General features: G+C 33.6%; 1 protein-coding gene across 2 annotated transcripts; it reads right to left on the bottom strand.

Moving 5' to 3' along the window:
- Positions 1-6,151: 6,151 nt before the first annotated feature.
- On the bottom strand, positions 6,152-16,620 carry LOC111885455 (uncharacterized). 2 transcript variants are annotated; one of them, XM_023881710.2, is made up of 11 exons: positions 16,394-16,620; positions 16,231-16,320; positions 15,871-16,006; positions 15,634-15,778; positions 15,414-15,541; positions 7,570-7,641; positions 7,154-7,280; positions 6,929-7,041; positions 6,791-6,832; positions 6,489-6,701; positions 6,152-6,371 (listed from the first exon to the last, which is right to left on the bottom strand). In XM_023881710.2, the coding sequence occupies exons 2-11, from the start codon at positions 16,317-16,319 to the stop codon at positions 6,303-6,305; spliced, it is 1,134 nt and encodes a 377-aa protein (XP_023737478.1). In that variant the 5' UTR covers position 16,320; positions 16,394-16,620; the 3' UTR covers positions 6,152-6,302. The 2 variants fall into 2 exon arrangements, with proteins under 2 accessions (XP_023737478.1, XP_023737480.1); XM_023881712.3 differs by having other exon boundaries at positions 16,231-16,308; positions 16,394-16,600.
- Positions 16,621-18,590: the final 1,970 nt, after the last annotated feature.

Raw genomic sequence — 18,590 nt, 5'->3', positions numbered from 1 at the left:
CTGTTTTGAAAACTTTGTATTATATTCAGAAAACATCCCTTATGCTCCGCATATTACAAAAAGGGATAAGATATCTAAAGTTTTTCAGAAATTCGTATAATTACATCAGTTTTTAAGTTACAAAAACCTTTATGATTTTCTTGCATTCCCCCCCTTGAAAACATGAAAAACTCGGAAAAATGTAGGGGTATGAACTCACCAGTCGAGAAATGTGCCGGTTGAATGCTAAGTGTCAGTTTAGGGCTTGAATACGCGCGAGGATCCTATGTAATCATGAGGAGATACATAATTGTATCTAATTAGACTTTGAACTACTAATTAAATAAGATAATACATTCCGAGACGTGATAACACTTTATCTCGAGTGTTTAGAATGATTCGGGTTGCATCTAAGGGTGTGTAGGGCCTAATTATGGAGTTTGCTCTTCAAGAGTAAACTCTTTGAGGAGTTTATGGCCTAATGACCATATCCCCATGAGTTTACGACCGTAAACTCATGGGTGGTGTGTTCTTGGATGCTAAATGGTCTCACAATGCACAAGGGAAGGTTCTAGGGTTGACTCAAAGGCTTAGGAAGTGATCGGGACTTGAATTGACCTTGGAAAGGAGTTTATGGTTTATGAAGATGTTCTTGGTGAGTTTACTGCCGTAAACACATGAGTTTACGGCCGTAAACTCATGTTTACCCATGATTCATGTGTTTTGGTGGTTGTAGGTTAAGCATACAAAGTTCTAGACCCAAATCTAAGCCATACAAGGTGTTGGGGGCACTTTAACACCCTTTGGAGGTGTTTATGGTCTAAGAAGGGGTGTTTATGGTCCAAGAATGCTCTTGGGTCGTAAACTCAAGTTTACTCCCCAAATGGTAAGATTTTGGTGTTCTAAGTCCGTTCCTGCAAGTCCAAAGGTCATAACTAAGCACTAGAAGTGATTTGGAAGGGTTTTGGGGTTTCGAAACCCTCTTATAGGAGTTCACGGTTTTGGGAGATGTTCCCAAACCGTAAACACATGTTCTTGATGCATTTGGATGATTTAAACACGAATTTGCAAGCTTAATATCAAGCTAGGATAGATTACTTACCAATTTGGAGCTTGAAAGGGGTGTTTTTGGATCAAACTTGAGTTTTAGAGAGAGAGAGAGTAGTGAGAGAAAGTGTTTTAAGAGAGTGAAAAAGCTTCAAAATGTGGTCACTCAATCCCTTATATAGGGGTTGAGTTTATGGCCCGGTGAAAATCTACCCGATACCGACGTTAAATGGAGCTTTTGGTACCCGATTAATTTGTCGTAACCCGACGTGGTCGAAACTAAAAATTCTCCAATTAAAAATTGGGATGTTTTAACGTTTTTCTAATGCGTTCCGACACTTATGAAGAATAAAAGTCGTAGTTTAATTAACTTAACCCAAAAGTTAACGGAAAATCTAAATAAAAATAAATTTTATTAACGGAAATGGAATATTGTGACGGAATAAATTTTGGGTTGTCACATTGCAAGGGCAAGCTACAAACCACTTATGGTGTGCGTCAATTTAGGGGTGTAGTTGTTCGTTGGTGGAACATTTTTGGAAAGATCGTTAGCCAACTCGTCGAGTTCCTTAACCCACCAAAATCCTGGAACTTTGATCCTACCCGTCGAGTCTTTCAAGAACTCGTCGGGTTCTCCTTAATGTATTATGAAAATAATATATTAATTAGAAAAACTATTATTTAATTCATAACTGATTAGAAATTAAGTAGAATTAATTTTGGGATTAATGAAATTAATAAAAAATGCAGGGTCTAAAGTGCAATTGTTCAATAGTTGAGCAAAAGGCTCCAGAACCTTCCAACCCTCGGGGTGGACGGTTTTGGGAGGATATTCTAGGGTTTATAGAATATCCCATATGGATACATAAGGAATAAGATAAATATCATATTTAAAATATTAATTTAAATCAGGGTTATCTAAGGTTTCCTTGTACTATATAAAGACCCCCGAGCCTTGCATTTTTGGCCACTCATTCCTCCAGAGAGATAGCCAAAATTCTACCCTCCTCTCTCCTCTCTCTATAGTCTTCCTTCTTGCTAGTTTGGGTGTGAGCTATTAGAGGCACGACAATTATGGTGATTGCTTCCAAGAGATCTACAAGTGAAGGATTTTTGTTATTTGCTACAATAACAGCAAGGTATGTAAACCTAAACCCTACTATGATTTTCAAAATATACCTAGGCTTTCTAGGGTTTCTTATTTGATATTCTTAATTATAGGTTCAATAGTGAAAATATAGATCTTTAGGTTGCATGTGAACTTAAGAGTTTTAATTTTATTTGTTTTGCCTAAAACCTATCAAAAGATTTCTAGACATGATCATCAAGCAAACCCGAAGTGAAATCCCAATGCAAATAGTGTTTCAATCTTCAAATCCTTGCTCCAATTGAATCTCTAAGTTTAAAATCGACCCCTAGATGGTTTTTGGACTTCAAAACGAAGTAAAATTCGCATCTATAGGTTGCGAAAAGCTACACACTGATTAGGGTTGGGAATCTCATGTTTTTTTTATAGATTTAGCGGCTCCAAGGAGTGTAAAAGGACTTGCCACGCCGTGGAAGATAGAAATCTTCATGTGCACGATTTTTTTTTTTTTTTTGATTTTCCATTCTGTGAAAATGGCTTTTCCGCAATGTGGGAACTGGGAATCAGAATTTTGCATAAACACGAAAGACTTTTGAAATGTTTTCTAGTTTTTAGAACATATTGGATCTCGTCAATCGGAGTTACGAGTCATGAGATATGGCAAAAACACTGAAGAGAGGTCAAGCTGCCAACAACATCCCTTTTTGCGTCTTTTTGTGTCTTTTTCAGCTCCGTTCTCCTCATTTTGCATCCCAACTCTCATTTTAACTGTAATTAAACATTTTCAAGCATATTAAGTATCATATATCTAAAAATATAACATTTTAATCAAATATATTAAGATAATGGCCTAAATATATAGTTAAATAAGGCCATATCAGAATTATATACAAATATTGAATTTAAGCAACGAATCATCAATGAAAATCATATTTGTGAAGATGTTTTTAAACTTAAGGGTTCGTTTGGTAGCATCTTAATTATTTAATGTTGAATGGTTAAGAGACATGAATAGTAAGAGGTCTCAATAATGATTCATGTTGTTTGGTAAGGTTATTGAATACATGTGTTGGATGAAAAATTATCATTTTACTCTTCTATTTAGAAATTATAATAATATTAAAATAGAAAAACTTCTTAATAATTACATAAATAAATAAAATAATAAGTTATTAATCTTATTATAATAAAAACAAATAATAATTTAATAATTATATAAACAAATACCAACATATATTCACTAAATAAAATAAAAAATATATAAATAAAACCCATTAGCCTTTTGAGATCATGTGGGTCAATTTGTCCGTCTTCTTAAAGACATTTTCTTTTTTTCTTAATTCATGTGGACTAAAAGGCAAAAGAACATCATGTCTCCTTTCTCATTATCCTTTATCTCCCTTTTCATTTTCCTCTTTAGACCTGCAACATACTCAATTACTTATCTTTCCCCTCTCATTCTCTTCTCTAGATTTGCAATAGACTCTTAGTCATCGATTTACAATCAATTTCTGGTGGGAAGTAAAAAACTAGACATACACAGAAGTAAAAAAGTTAGAACTACATTCTCCGGTTGTCCTTCTCCTTCTTCTTTTTTGTTCTTTTCTTTAAAGATACATATTTTCTTCTTATTTGGTATTAGTGTTAGGGCTTCCTCTTCAGATCCCCTTTAGGGTGGTGGGAGTGGGCTTGGCAACCTCGGCAAACATTAGGTCGAGGCCTCGGCATGCCGAGCTCGGCTCAACAATTCGGTGGAAATGTGCCGAGTTTGACTGAGTAAATGTAACTAATGGGAGAAGGCAACGGCTATATTTGTACTTAATGTTTAAAAAAAAAAGAGAAACTCCTATTTGTACAACCTAATTTATTCATTTACCACATCAAAATCATCTTCTACTTCTCAAACATTCTCTCTAAAAATGTCATCTTCATCGTGCATGTTTGATGTGTTGCTTGAAACGACCATAGAGGTTATTCAGGAGGCCAAACAGAAGATCGAAGAACTACGACAACAAAATGTGTATAATGTGCGCCGAAGAAAAAGAAGGTAAATACAAAGACATCGTGAGGCGGCTAATAAACGACTCATGGATGATCACTTTGCCAAAAACGCCACGTTTCAAGGATATTATTTTCGTCGATGGTTCCGTGTGCATAAAAGTCTGTTTTTGCATATCATCAACAACGTCACAGCAGCTTGTCCTTATTTTCAACAATGTTCAGATGCTAGAGGTACAATTGGTTTTACTCCTTTATAAAAATGCATCGCTGCACTTCGTTATTTAACGTATGCCACTTCTCCCGATGCATTAGATGAGAATATTAGGATGTCTGAACGTACTGCACGACAAAGCTTTCACAAATTTTGTAAGTATGTCATAAGATTATATGGTCCACAATATCTGCGCAAACCAACTTTTAGTGACATCCAACAGTTGTATGCTCATCATTCAAATGTGCACGACTTCCCTGGAATGTTAGGAAGCCTAGATTGTCTCAACTAGGAATGGGGTAGTTATAGTTATCTGAATGCCCATAAAGGCCACTACACCTTAGGCGATCATGGTTATCTAACCAGCATACTTGAAGCGGTGACTTCACAGGATTTGTGGATATGGCATGCATTCTTTGGTACTCCCGGTTCCCTAAACGACATTAATGTTCTTAACATGTCTCGATTACTCGGCGACATGTATGACGGGATTGCACCAGATTCGTCCTTTCAAGTGTTTGGAACATTGTATAGTAATGGGTATTATCTTGTAGACGTGATCTATCCCGAGCGTGCTTGTTTTGTGAAGTCATTGTCTTGTCCAAATGATCGCAAAAAGTTGAAGTTTAAGAGAGCTCAAGAGAAGGTGAGAAAGGATGTTGAACGAGCGTTTGGTGCTTTGAAAAAAATGTTGGCATATTCTTAATATTTGGAGGAGAAGAAAATGAGCGAGGTGATGTATACTTGTATTATACTACATAATATGATTCTCGAAAACGAGGAAAATGTAATATGTGAGTATAACGAAACGAGATTGTTCCACCGACACAAGTTTTTGAGGTTGGAAGCAAGGAGTACTTGGCGAGGAGGGCAATAATTCATGATGTCGGCACGCATCATGTTCTTCGTATGGACTTGACGAAACATATTTGAACCGTCAACCACATCGATCTTAACGCGGAACCGCTCGATAATCTGACGGTCAATTTTTCGATGAAGGTGTCCTTTAGGTTTATCTAGGTTTGCTAATTTTATTTTCCATGTTTTTATTTTTAAATTCTAATGTTTTGTGTGTGTGTGTGTTTGCTATAATTTTCGTTGAAGCTTAATGAAATTTTAGTTTTAAATCAATTTGGTTAAATTGATTATTTTTAATATAAATTAATTTAAAAAAAAATAACATGACAAGTGTGGCAACCCATGCCATGTAAATGACAAAATTTTAAAGGAGCGTCGCAAAGCTAATGTGGTGCATATGTGGACCTTGACAAATGTGGCATCGCTCCCTCCCACCTTATATTAGTTTTAAATGGCGTTCACAATGAAATAGAAAGAGAAGAGAAGAGAGTGTAGCATGGGAAAAGGAAGGAAAGGTATGGCTCATATGGGTTGTAAATGCTTAATCGTTGGTTTATGTGGCTCCTCCCATTCGGTCACACAAGTAGAGTGTTCATGTTCCAAACATTATGAATGCCGAATCATTTAAACCATGTTCTCCGGTTTTCTTTAAAGCGGGAAAAGGAAAGAAAAAGGAGGAAAGTTATGCCCTTGAGTTTTTTTTTAAGAGGGCAAGAAAAGGAAAGAAAATAAAGTGTGTTTTCAAATTTTATTTAAGGAGGGGAAAGAAAAAAAAAATGGAAGGAAATAGAAGGAAAGTAAAACCTTTTTTTCCTTTAAAATCTTTCCTAGATGATTGCAATGGAAAGGAAGTGGTCATCACTCCTCCCCTTTTCCTTTCTTTTATTTCCTCATCAAGGTGTTATAGCTAACAGATCCAAGGGAATATGTACTAGAAATTCCTAATCAAAATTAGATTTGCAAGAGTGTAGTCAGTATTCAATGATCTTAAACATCAAGTTGTAGCAACTTTTCCAAAGTAATGTAATGCTTTTAGCAATTATTACAGCATAACAACAAGAAATTTGTTCTAAAATGTTTCTTTTGACATGTAACAAATCGTAAATTATACAAGTTACATCAGTTGACAAACTCTATCCCAGTCAAAGGTTCTCCAGACTGAAGTTGAATCACAACATCACCAACCACCTTTTAAGATTAACCAAGTGATAATTAATAACATTCTCCTTCTCTTTAACAAAGAATCAATACTTTCAGTTTGTTTATAATACTAGCAAAGGGCATATAAGTAATTTAAATACATACCTTAGCCATGGCTCTATACGATTGTTCAGTAACACCTGCAACATGAGGTGTGAGAAGAACATTTGGGAATTTCAAAATCGGATCATCCGGATCAAAAGGCTCAGTCCATGCCACATCAGTTCCTAGACCTCCTACATCACCCGATTTAAGCCCATTATAAACAGCCTCATAGTCCAAAAGACCCCCTCGAGCTATATTCACCAACAAACAACCCTGAAAAAAAAAATTGATCATCTTTGTTTTTACATTTTTACCCTTTGCATAGTTTATATAGTTAAAGAAAGTATGAGAAACTAACTAACCTTTCTCATTGAAGATATGAATTTGTTGTTTATGACACCTGCCTGAATAATTATGGAAATTGTTAGTTACAAGAAATGTGAGACATTTGGGGAAGAAATGTAAATTTAAAAAGTTAAGGGGTGAGAAAGATTCTTGACTGTTTCGCTATTCATTCTTAAGCAGCAAACAACTATGTCGGATATTTTTGCGAATTCGTATATATCTTCATGAGAACCTTTTTCATCAACCAGATCATTTTGAGATGTTGCTTCTGAAGAAAAAAAAAAGTGTTTCACTTTGCCCCAAGAATATCATGTGATTGAAAGTAACATTCAAGGTTTAGGGTTTAGGGTTCAGTAAATTTGATGTAGTGTGATTGATACCTGTAGAATTGGAGTTATTTGGAAGAAATGAGGGCCAACTTCGTTTTGTAGCAAGAATCTTGACACCAAAAGGACGAAGTCGCTTTGCCAATTCTATGCCAATATTTCCAAATCCCAAAATGAAGACCTGAAAAACAAGATTTTATAGAACCAAAAGTCAAATGTGAGTATTATAGCATCCTACTTTATTTTTCAATGTTGAGAACCACATATCAAATGTTAACACATGTGAAAACTTGATTAATTCTACATGGTGAATTATCATTTATCAGCATGTTTGATGCAACATACTGTTGCTTCAAGAAGAAATTGCAATATAGTTTTTTCTTTTATCTATATAATATAGCATCCCACTTTCACTTTTTTTCTATTATTTTTTTTTTTCTTATGAGAGACACAAAGTTGAGTGAACTTACTGTCTTCCCCTGCAGTGTATCACCAACTGGTTCTCCAAGTTTCTTTTGCCTTACAGCAATTTGCATCTCATTCTGCACAACAATCACTCATACCCATCATGGACAATAAATAAATTAATAAGGTCAACCAAACCAAGCAGAAAAAAAAAATGTGAAAACAGCATGATTAATTTCTATCGATGAAACAGTCATCAGATCATGCATATTTTGGGCTATATGCCAGAAATAGCAATGGCTATTGGCTAGCATTTATTTGTTTATTAATCATAATGCTATATGGATAATTGCAGATCGAATAACCAAATCAACACACTTTTCTACCAAGGGAATCATATCCTATGCAAAGGATGGCTTTATCAATTATCACTAATAGAGACAATCATTTCACTTCAAACTTCTAGAGAAGCTTTCAATAGAATATGAATAGTCGAATCAATCGAAGTATGTTACGGGCATGTATTATCGATTTTGGAGAAAGTTGGGATGATTATGTCATTAGTTGAATTTGCTTACAACAATAGTTATCATGTCAGCATCAAAGTTGTGGTTTTCAAACATTATATGGAAGAAGGTATAAAACGTTTGTATGTTGTATTGGGGTGAAAACCGGGAAAATCCAATAACGGGGTCGGATATAGTTTAACAAACTACTGATAAATTACAATGTATAAGAGAACGATTGAAATAAGCACAAGGCAGATACAAAAGTTATGCATATAAGCAAAGAAGGGTAGTAGAGTTTCAGGTTGGAGACAGAGTGATGCTAAAAGTCTTACCATGGAGGGAATTATAGGCTTTGTCAAACAAGAGAAGTTAAGCATGCGTTACATTGGACCCTTCACAATTATAGAGAAAGTTGGTCAAGTAGCATACAAGTTGTAGTTGTTCAAAGAATTACATGGAAATAAAAACACTTTCCATGTATCTCATCTACAAAAATGTTTAGCTAATGAAGTTGCAATAGTTCCACTTCACAATATAAAATTAGACATTAAGGCATGGTATTAGCGATGATAATCGACCATAAAATTAAGAAACTTAGGAAGAAACATGTAAAATTGGTCAAAGTACAATAGAAGTATCATCAAGGTAATGAAGCTACTTGGAATTAAAAGATGACACGTAGTCGAAGGATACTTAGTTATTTAGTTAAATTAAGTATTAAATACTCGGGACATTTTTTTTGTAAGGAACGAGGATTTGCAACACCTATAACATAAAAAATATAAAACTACAAGTGCATTAAAAATAACAAACTAGTAGTTCTAAAACTTATATTTTAAATTTGACATTTAACATGCACATATTTTTGAAAAGTGATCCATTACATCTTCGAACTTCACTTTTATAAGGGCTTCTTTTCCAACATTACAAATAATGACATCTTTCAAAAAATCATCACCTATTTTGTTATGCAAGTCCATCTTCAAAAGCTTCATTGCGGAAAAACATCTTTCGACTGTTGCGGTCACAACAGGCAAATCAAAACCAACTTTAACAACCTATAAATCATAATATAAAAACTATGTTTCCTCGTTTCCATCATCAAACAAGAAAGGACGGAAATTCACGTAAAACTTATGAATCGGTTATCTTTATGCAAAAAGTGAAAGTGATAATATATCTAAAGTTCACAATTAAGTTGCATCATCTCTAAATCATTAAAATCTTTTTATACAAGTCACTCAACTTCAATTTTTTTTTGTCAAATATAGAAAATGAATCACAAGTACTCAAAACCACATTATTATAGTAATTGGGTGTTATTTCACTAAATCCGTCCCCAAAGTCTATAATTTCCATATCCACAATTGTATTGAAAATTTCAACTTCAAAATAAAACCGATTAGTAACTTTGGTTTACGGTCTCTCAGTGCGACATAATTTCCGGTCATATTCACAATATTAATATTATGTTTTTGACAAAAAGGGAATATCTTCGATAAAGTTTTATCAAACCCTGTCTCTTAAAGAATTCAATGCATCAATTGTCCCTCTAACCAAATAAGACACTTCTAAAATGTCTTTGATCCTTTTTTTGAAGATGCTTTGACAATACGCCAATGAGGTGTAAAACTCCATACATCAAATGTAAATAAAACACAAAATCAAGTGTCTTCAAATATCTTAAAATACCGAATGCTTGATTTGAGTCACTTAAAGTGGATTCGTCTTCTTTAACATAAACAAGAACAATAAGAACCTCCGCAAATAAGTTCATCAAACTTGTGATTGTTTTATAACGTGAACCAATCTTGTATCTCTCACTCGAATAAGAGAACTCTATATTCCAATGTATATTTCCTTCACAATCCCAAGGCTATCGACGTATCTCAAAACAATGGTCATTTGTTTCTTTTTCGATACATCAACCAATAAAACAAGCACATCCTTACCAACTTCTTTGCGAATACTCAAAATTACCTCTATTGAAAAAACATTGAACAATTTGTTTTTAAGTCCTCGGGCATGTCACTTCATTATTTTGAGAATTTTTTTCTAAAATACCGTTGTAAATTGTTTCATTATTATCTCACATGAAAGATAATACCTCAAAGAAAAGCCCGGTATTAAGAAATTCACTCGACTCATCATGACCACGAAACAGTAAACCATTTATCAATAAAAATTCACAAGAACCAATTGAAGCACCTAACCGAAGTTTATAATTACTTGCCAATTAGCCGAATACAATTTAACTTGGTGAAAAACTAGCCCACTTGTAGTCTAAATTAGTTTTAGACGGAGTAGATGAGTAAAGAAGCAATGGTCAAAAGCAGAAAAGAAACAGCAAAGTTATTGTCTATTGACACTCGATAGGAAGAAAAAATCTATCTAAATTCATCAAATTTCAGATCTTTGTAACTGCAACACAAATGTGTGAATTTCTAACGAAAGAAAAACAATCAATTAGCGTAGCCTTTAAGAAGCAAACCAAAGTTGAAGAAAGTAACTATAAACTTCGGTTAGGTACTTCAATTGGCTGTTGTAAATTTTTATTGAAAAATGGTTAACCGTATCGTGGTCATGACGAGTCGAGTAACTCTAAATATAGGACTTTTCTTTGACGTATTATCTTTTATGTGAGACATCATAATGAAGTCATTCGCAATGTTACTTTAGAAAATGCTCCTCAAAATAATCAAGTACCTGAGGACTCAAAAACAAATTGTTCAATGTTTTTCAAAAGAGATAAATTTGAGTATTCGCAAAAAAAAAATGGTAAAGAATTTGTTTGTTTTATTGGTTGATGAATCTAGTGATGTATTGAAAAAGAAACAAATTCTCATAGTTTTAAGGTATATCGATAGCCTTGGAATTATGAAGGAAATATTCATTGGAATTGTGCATGTGAAGTATACATCCTCTTTGACTCTTAAAGAGACCATAAATGAAGTTTTTACTGGTGATAAGTTGAGTATGACTCAAGTAATTGAAACGTTTTTGCTTATTATGTAATTTAATAGAATATTATTCGCTTTAATGTCTTATATTTTTAAAAAATATAGGTACGAGGACAAGGTTACGATGGGGCAAACAATATACGAGATGCATTCAACGGTTTAAAAGCTTTTATATTACAAGATAATGATTCAACGCATTATATACATTTCTTTGCACACCAACTTAAGTTAGTTATTGTGGGTGTAGCAAAGAAGCAAAATTGTGTTGAAGACTTATTTGAGCAAATTTCTTTAGTGGTTAATATGGTAGGTGATTCATGTAACAGAAAGGATATGCTAAGGGGGAGTTACAGAGAAAGAATGTAAAAGGCAATTGGTAATGGTGAACTTGAAACCGGAAGAGGCTTAAATCAAGAGAGTTCTCTTATTCGAGTGGGAGATACAAGATGGGGTTCATATTACAAAACAATCACAAGTTTGATGAACTTATTTGCAGAATTTCTTCATGTTCTTTGCTTATGTTGAAGAGGATGAATCCACTTTAAGTAACCAAAATCAAGCATTCGGTATGTTAAGATATTTCAAGACACTTGATTTCGTATTTTGATTACATTTAACGTATGAAGTTTTACATCTCACGGGAGTATTGTCAAAACATCTTCACAAAAAGGATCAAGACATTTTAGAAGTGTTCTTTGGTTAGAGGGACGATGGATGCATTGAAGTCTTTAAAAGACAAGGGGCTTGATAAAACTTTATCGAATGTATTCTTTTTTTTTCAAAAACATAATATTAATATTGTGAATATGACCGAATATTATGTCACTCCGAGAGGTCCTAGGACCAAAGTTACTAATCAATTTCATTTTGAAGTTGAAATTTTCAATACGGTTGTGGATATGCAAGTTGTAGAATTTAGGGACCGATTTAGTAAAATTAGTACCCAATTAGTAGAATACATGGGGGCTTTGATTCCTTGTGATTCATTTGCTAAAGTTGACAAAACAAAGTTGTTGAAGTTGAGTGAGTTATACAAAAAAAGATTTTGATGATTCAAAGAGGATGCAACTTAATGATAAACTTAAGATATATTATCACTCTTTGCATAAAGATGATCGGTTCACTAGTTTTTTGGAATTTCCGAGCTTTCTCGTTTGATAGTGGAAACGAGGAAACATAGTTTTTATCCTATGGTGTATATGTTGTTAAAGTTAGTTTTGGTTTTACCTGTCGCGACCGCAACAGTAGAAAGATGTTTTTCAGCGATGAAGCTTTTGAAGACAGACTTGCATAACAAAATAGGTGATGATTTTTTGAACGATGTCATGATTTGTAATATTGAAAAAGAAGCCATTATGAAAGTGAAGATCGAAGATGTAATGGAATGCTTTCAAAAAATATGTGCACGTAGATGTCAAATTTAAAATGTAAATTTTAAAACTACTAGTTTGTTATTTTTAATGCACTCGTACTTCTAAATTTTTTTATGTTATTATACAATGATCGGAAAAAAAATGGTGCCACTGCTATTGTAAATTCATGCGTCCGCCTTTGCTTTTAACTATTGAGGAACAAATTGAAGTGGCCTTCATGTCATTCGAAGAAGGTGCCTAAAATGGTTTCAATGGGAACATAGAAGAAGTCCAATAAAGTGTTGGGAAGAATTTGTTGCTTAAGCAATGTTGTTCTTGTGATAGAGGTTCTTTATATGAGCAATTTTTGGCACTTAAGCAAGAAGGTACCATAAAAGAGTATAGAAGGCAATTTCTATCATTGGTTGCATCATTGGAGAGTATGTTTGAAGAGATGTTTCTAATTGATTGCATCATTGGAGAGTATGTTTGAAGAGATGTTTCTAAGTCGGTTCTTGAATAGCTTAGAATCACTAATAAAAGCTAAAATCGGGCCTTTATCTACATCAACTTTTGATGAAGCAATGGAGATTACAACTAAAATAGAAGAGAAAAATAAGATCTTATCCATGCAAAGATTTTCTAGCACATGGAACGACATGAAGACAACAGAGTAGTTGTAGTGAGGTGATAGGGACAAGTCAATCGAATTACAAACAAGCAATCGAATTACAAACAAGCAGTGAATGATGGGGTGAATTTCGGAGGCTTTTTTTATGTTGAACTATAGTCCAAAAGAGCACAAGGTTTATGTTACAGATGTAATGAGAATTTCTCTCCATGTCATGTATGTAAAAGAAAAAGAGATGAATGTGATAATTACTCAGGACTTAGAAGAAGATAGCGAATAGGAAATTGAGGAAGTAAAGAAGAAGAAACATTACATTAGAAAGAGTAGAGGTTCACTTGAATTTTGGGGTTTACCAATCCAAAAACATATGCAGTTATCGCAGTCTAAAATCTTATAGTGGTTACTTGCTGTGATTTAAAATAGCGGTTCTCACGGTCGGATAGCGGTTTATATATATATATATATATATATATATATATATATATATATATATATATATATATATATATAAAATCACAAAAAGTAACCTGTTTACAAGTTAAAACTATAACCTGTTGCACAAAAAGAGTTACAAATTAAATGCATAACTGAGGTTTGATTACAATTAGGATTATAATATTACAAGTTGTGGGCTAATCCATATCAAAGTACTTATTATTTTTTATAAATCTATATAAAAAGCCCATAAAATCAAACTGGGATACCGGTATTGAAATATCGGTGAAATATCAGCCGATATCAATGATAATCTCGGCTCCGATATTTCAGAACGCTATTTGAAACTAGGATTTTGCAAACACCCGCGAAACGTTATCCCACCGAGATCTCGACGGTACTAACTGCCCAGCCAAAAACCATGAAAATTGAAGGAAAAATAAAAAGAACAAAGGGTTGTAGTATTGATCGACTATGGGGCTACCCATAATTTCATTTCATATGAAAATAGTGGCAAACAAGCTTGAAAATTCCCATAGAGAAGACAGAAGGTTATTTGATCGTCATGGGAACTGAAATGGGAGAGGAATTTGCATAAATGTGAAGATAAAAATGCAAGGCATTGAGATTTGTGAAAAAAATTTACCTTTGAAGTTGGGAAACACATATTATATTATATTGGGGATGCAATGGTTGATCAAGTTGGGTCTCACTCATACAAAATAGGTAACTCACAAACAAAATAGGTAACTCAAACCATGAAATTTCAAGTTGATGGTCAAATGATTACCTTAAAGGGTGATCCGATCGATGGTTTCTTTGAAGTCTGTTACCAAAGCCATCAAATGTGAAGGGTATGGTCTGATTATAGAGTTGGGTTGGGAGAGTTGAAGCCTAACAATGTGACTCTAATAGAAGATTGTACAATAGATCGTGCACAAGTTAAAGAAACACACATGCCCTTGATGATGCTTCTTAGAGAAGTTATGAATTTAGAAGGGAAGGGTCAACTTTTGGGAAGAGAAAGTTGCCATGTGATTGGATTTCATTGATGATTGATTCAACTTTTAATAAAGGAATACGAACTTTTGGAATTCCATTCTCAGGAATTAGGAGAACAAAGAAGGAAGATGATAAATGGTGTAGCAATAATCAAGATTCAAGGAGTTTTATCGGAATCAAAAAACATTGCTAGTAACATTATTCAAAATGAGAATAAAAAGATAGTATTAATGATGCAAATAAGATGCAATGATATCTGGGTGAAATCTAATGGTCAATTGTTGTGACCCAAAAGAGTTGCCTTTTGATAAAGGTCCAGGATATCCTTTTTTTTCCTTTAAGAAGTTCACCTTGAGGACAAGGTGAAAGTTAGGGGGCGGGAATTGGTGTATAAGTCAAATGGTCAAGGATAAATAATGGAGGTCAAATTGGTCAATTCATGTATTAAGGTTCTTTAGGTCATTTCTCTTTTTAGGTTAATGTTAGATAGGCATAATAAGAGGTTAGTAGTTGTGACTTGTGAATGGGGGTAGCTTTAATTTGAAAAAGGAACTCTACCTTCTCGAATTGGTAGCTTGTAAATCTTTTGAATCATTCCATTACATTTGTCTAATTCCATTCCAAAATCATTAGAGTATAACACAATGTACCAACATTTCTTTATCCATCATAGAAACATACTTTCATTTAATTATTGATAATAGGCCTAGCAACATGTAGCCTAAAACTTCTAAAATGCTTACAAGTGTTAAATTATATATTACTAGTAACATCGGTAAATAATTAAGTATGTTGCTATTATGGATAAATAAATGTAAGTACATTGCTATCTATTACGGGTAAGAAATAGAGAAAATTCTATAAGTTTCATGTTACATATAACTATGTTGTGGATTGTCAGTAAAAAAAATTGGAAGTACAATGCTAATAACCCAAGATGCAACCTACTAGATTAACAGATATGAGAATGTAAATCAATAAGGTATAATCAGTAGAGATTGATATGAGAAGAGAACCTACTTGCTTACGGAGAAGACCTAACATGAAATAGATGGCCATTTCAGCACATGAAGCAGCATTTCCAGTATTCCCACTAGGAATTCTAGCAACTTTTATTCCATGGTTTGTAGCAGCAGCTATATCAACACCTTCAATAAAATATTAAAAAAATAACTAAAGTCAGAAATTTAAGTTCAACAGTTTACATAAAAGATTAAGCAAACAGATAAAACTAAAAGACCTTCTAAACCAACACCATACTGCATTATGAGCTTCATTCGTGTTGCACGAGCAATAAGATCTGAATTGAGCCGCATACTTTTTACCACACAGATATCATAGTTACCAATAAGGTTAGGTACACTATCAAATGGAAGATCATCAACCTATCAAATGAAAGAATAATACATAGGTTCATTAAATTAAGCAATTTTGAAGCCTTGTTTGCCATATACAGTTAGTTCATCAATTAGAATACCTGGATAGATGGATAGTTCTGCAAGTATTCTTTGGTGTAGTTATTTGAAGCTGCAAAGTGAGGCCCACAAAAAAGAATCCTTGTGTTAATCTTGCTATCCTCACACATATTTCGTTTGCTAATATCCCAAAACAACCTGTAGAATCCATGACATGAACAGTGAAAACCCTAATTTCCATTATTAATAAGAAAAAGTGTTGGAATCCATGACATGAACGAAATGACTGACAAAATAACTAGAGTTTAGAGTAAAATCTTTCTTTGGGGACAGATAATTTACATAGAGAACTTTTATCAAACACATGGTGTGCACTACATTATACTGAAAATAAGCAAATTTTGCGATAGCGATAAACTTACCCTGACAAACCCTTCAAACTTGTATCGTTGCACACAGATTGTCTACCAAAAGCCTTGAGGTTTACAGACTTGTAAAACCTAAAAAACATGCTGGAAATGCATAACATTCTAAAGCTCTGATTACATTAACATTTGATAATAGAGAAAGTTGAGCAATAGTCACCTCAATTTTGTTGTCGTAGATGAAATTCAGTAGACAGACCTGGAAATTATCATTTCAGAAAAAAGTACACAAACAAATTGCACCTGTTTGTGTCTGCGTCAATGTGATAGACACACAGGGGGCAGAGGTAAACGATAACAGAAGTGTAAAGGCTCCTCCCGAATTAGGGGTTTGAACTTTGAAGTAACACTTGACGGTTTTAACCATGCGCTTTCCATCCCGCTTACACACTTCCGTCAATAATTAGACAAGGAGGTGTTTGGGATTATATTTTTAGATTAAAGTTTTTTTTATAAATTTTTTTTAATAAAATGTATTTTTTCAAAAGACAAAATTACATAAATGATCCTTGTGGTTGACAAAATAGACCAACTTTAGTCCTTCTGATGAATTTTTTGCATAGATGGTCATTATGGTTTCGAAATGTTGCAAAGATCGTTCTTTTAACTAATGGTGTTAATTTTTCCAGTTAAGTACTTTGTGAAATGACACATATGTCCTTCCTGTCATAGGGAACGTTTATGTAACTTGTTCATGTCACAGGGACCATTTATGTAATTTTGTCTATTATTTTTTATCTTCTTATTTTATTTTATTCATAATTTTTATGAATTATTTTTTTTCTCCCTTATATTTGTTGATATTTTTGTTCAAATAAATTTCTTAAATTTTTTGACGTTTTATTCGAGTACATTTATTAATATTTTTTTTATGTTTTGTTCGAAATTTTTTTTTTGACATTTTGTTCGAATACATTTTTAATGTTTTTTTTTTTTTACTTTTTTTTTTGTTTATAGGGAAATTGAGTAATTTAACCATTTTTGTAACATTCATAAAAATCAAGCAAATTTAAAACTTTTTAAATATCCAAAATACCATTAATTATTACAAAGTGTTTTCAAAATAGTTTAATCATCAAAGTTCCCTGAAATCATAATCATAAATCGAGGAAGTGTACGGTCACGCATTCGCCTTCCCACAGTCATCCGTTGTACCAGAAACAATAATCTATAAACGTAAGCTCGAAGGCTTAGTGAGTTACCCCCAAAATATCCATATACACAACAATACACATACAATAACTGTCACACCCCGAAACCGTGATGGCGGAATCGTTCCGGGGTGGAGGACGTCATGCGTAGTATCACAACAATTGTATCATAGCAAGCATAGTAAACACAACCAGACATTGAATACATATATGAAATAGGTTTTGGTCACGAGTGCTAGTCCTCCACTTTGTTTCTTGTGGTGAGTGTTACCAAGGACGTGTCTGAAACATTTCCTAACAAATTTACAAGTAATAATACCGAAAATCTTGTTTATGATTTGCATGAATCCTTTATAAAATAATACATTTTACTATATGATTCACAAGTTCATTGTTCTAGTTTTGAAAACTGTTTCTACGTGTTGTTTTCTTAATCGGCTGGTAAAACTGTTTTCCGTGTTTAAAAGCATACTAAAAATATAATTATCTTAAACAAAATAATATATTTGAGCACAAGTTTCCTTGTACTTTTGCTTGTATCCCCCCCCCTGAAAACATGAAAAACTCGGAAAAAGCATAGGGGTATGAACTCACCTCGGGTGATTTGAATGAAGGATCAACACTAAACGTTGGATGTTTAAGTGAAGCCTTGAACACGATTTGATCCTAAATTACATGCAATGACACATAAAGGAGTCAAATAGAGGTATTTCACCACTAAATGTGATGGAGAACCACTCTAGGAACTTGGGACTACTTGTACTAAGTGTTAGAGCCCTAAAGGATTGCATGAGGTGGGTGTATGGCCACCTTTTAGGAGTGTGCGGCCATGGGTGTGCGGCCATGTGACAACCCAGAATTTTCATTTGTACAAACTCTAAAGTCATTCACTTCAATTAAAATTCAATTACATTTCTAATAATTGTTAGCCAATTTAAAGTCCGTTTGAGTGTTTTTAGTATTTATGCTTCAAACGAACGGATGAAAGGAAGTACCGTCTCGAGCTTTGGAGTTGCAAAACCACACATACCACCCTAATAAGGAGTTCATTGCCAAACTTTTAGAGTTTGGGCCGTAAACTCCCATGTGGCCGTGAACTCATGGCCTAGACATGAGTTTACTCCTGTAACACCCCGGTTTTTCTCAGTACGTTTCGTTATTTTAATTTAATTATCCTTGTAACGTTAGGTTAATTTATTTAACCAA

Source organism: Lactuca sativa, chromosome 5, assembly GCF_002870075.4.
Source record: "Lactuca sativa cultivar Salinas chromosome 5, Lsat_Salinas_v11, whole genome shotgun sequence".
In the NCBI taxonomy this organism is placed as follows: domain Eukaryota; kingdom Viridiplantae; phylum Streptophyta; class Magnoliopsida; order Asterales; family Asteraceae; genus Lactuca; species Lactuca sativa.
Note: the sequence above shows the minus strand (reverse complement) of the source record. Positions and strands in the feature narration are given on the sequence as shown.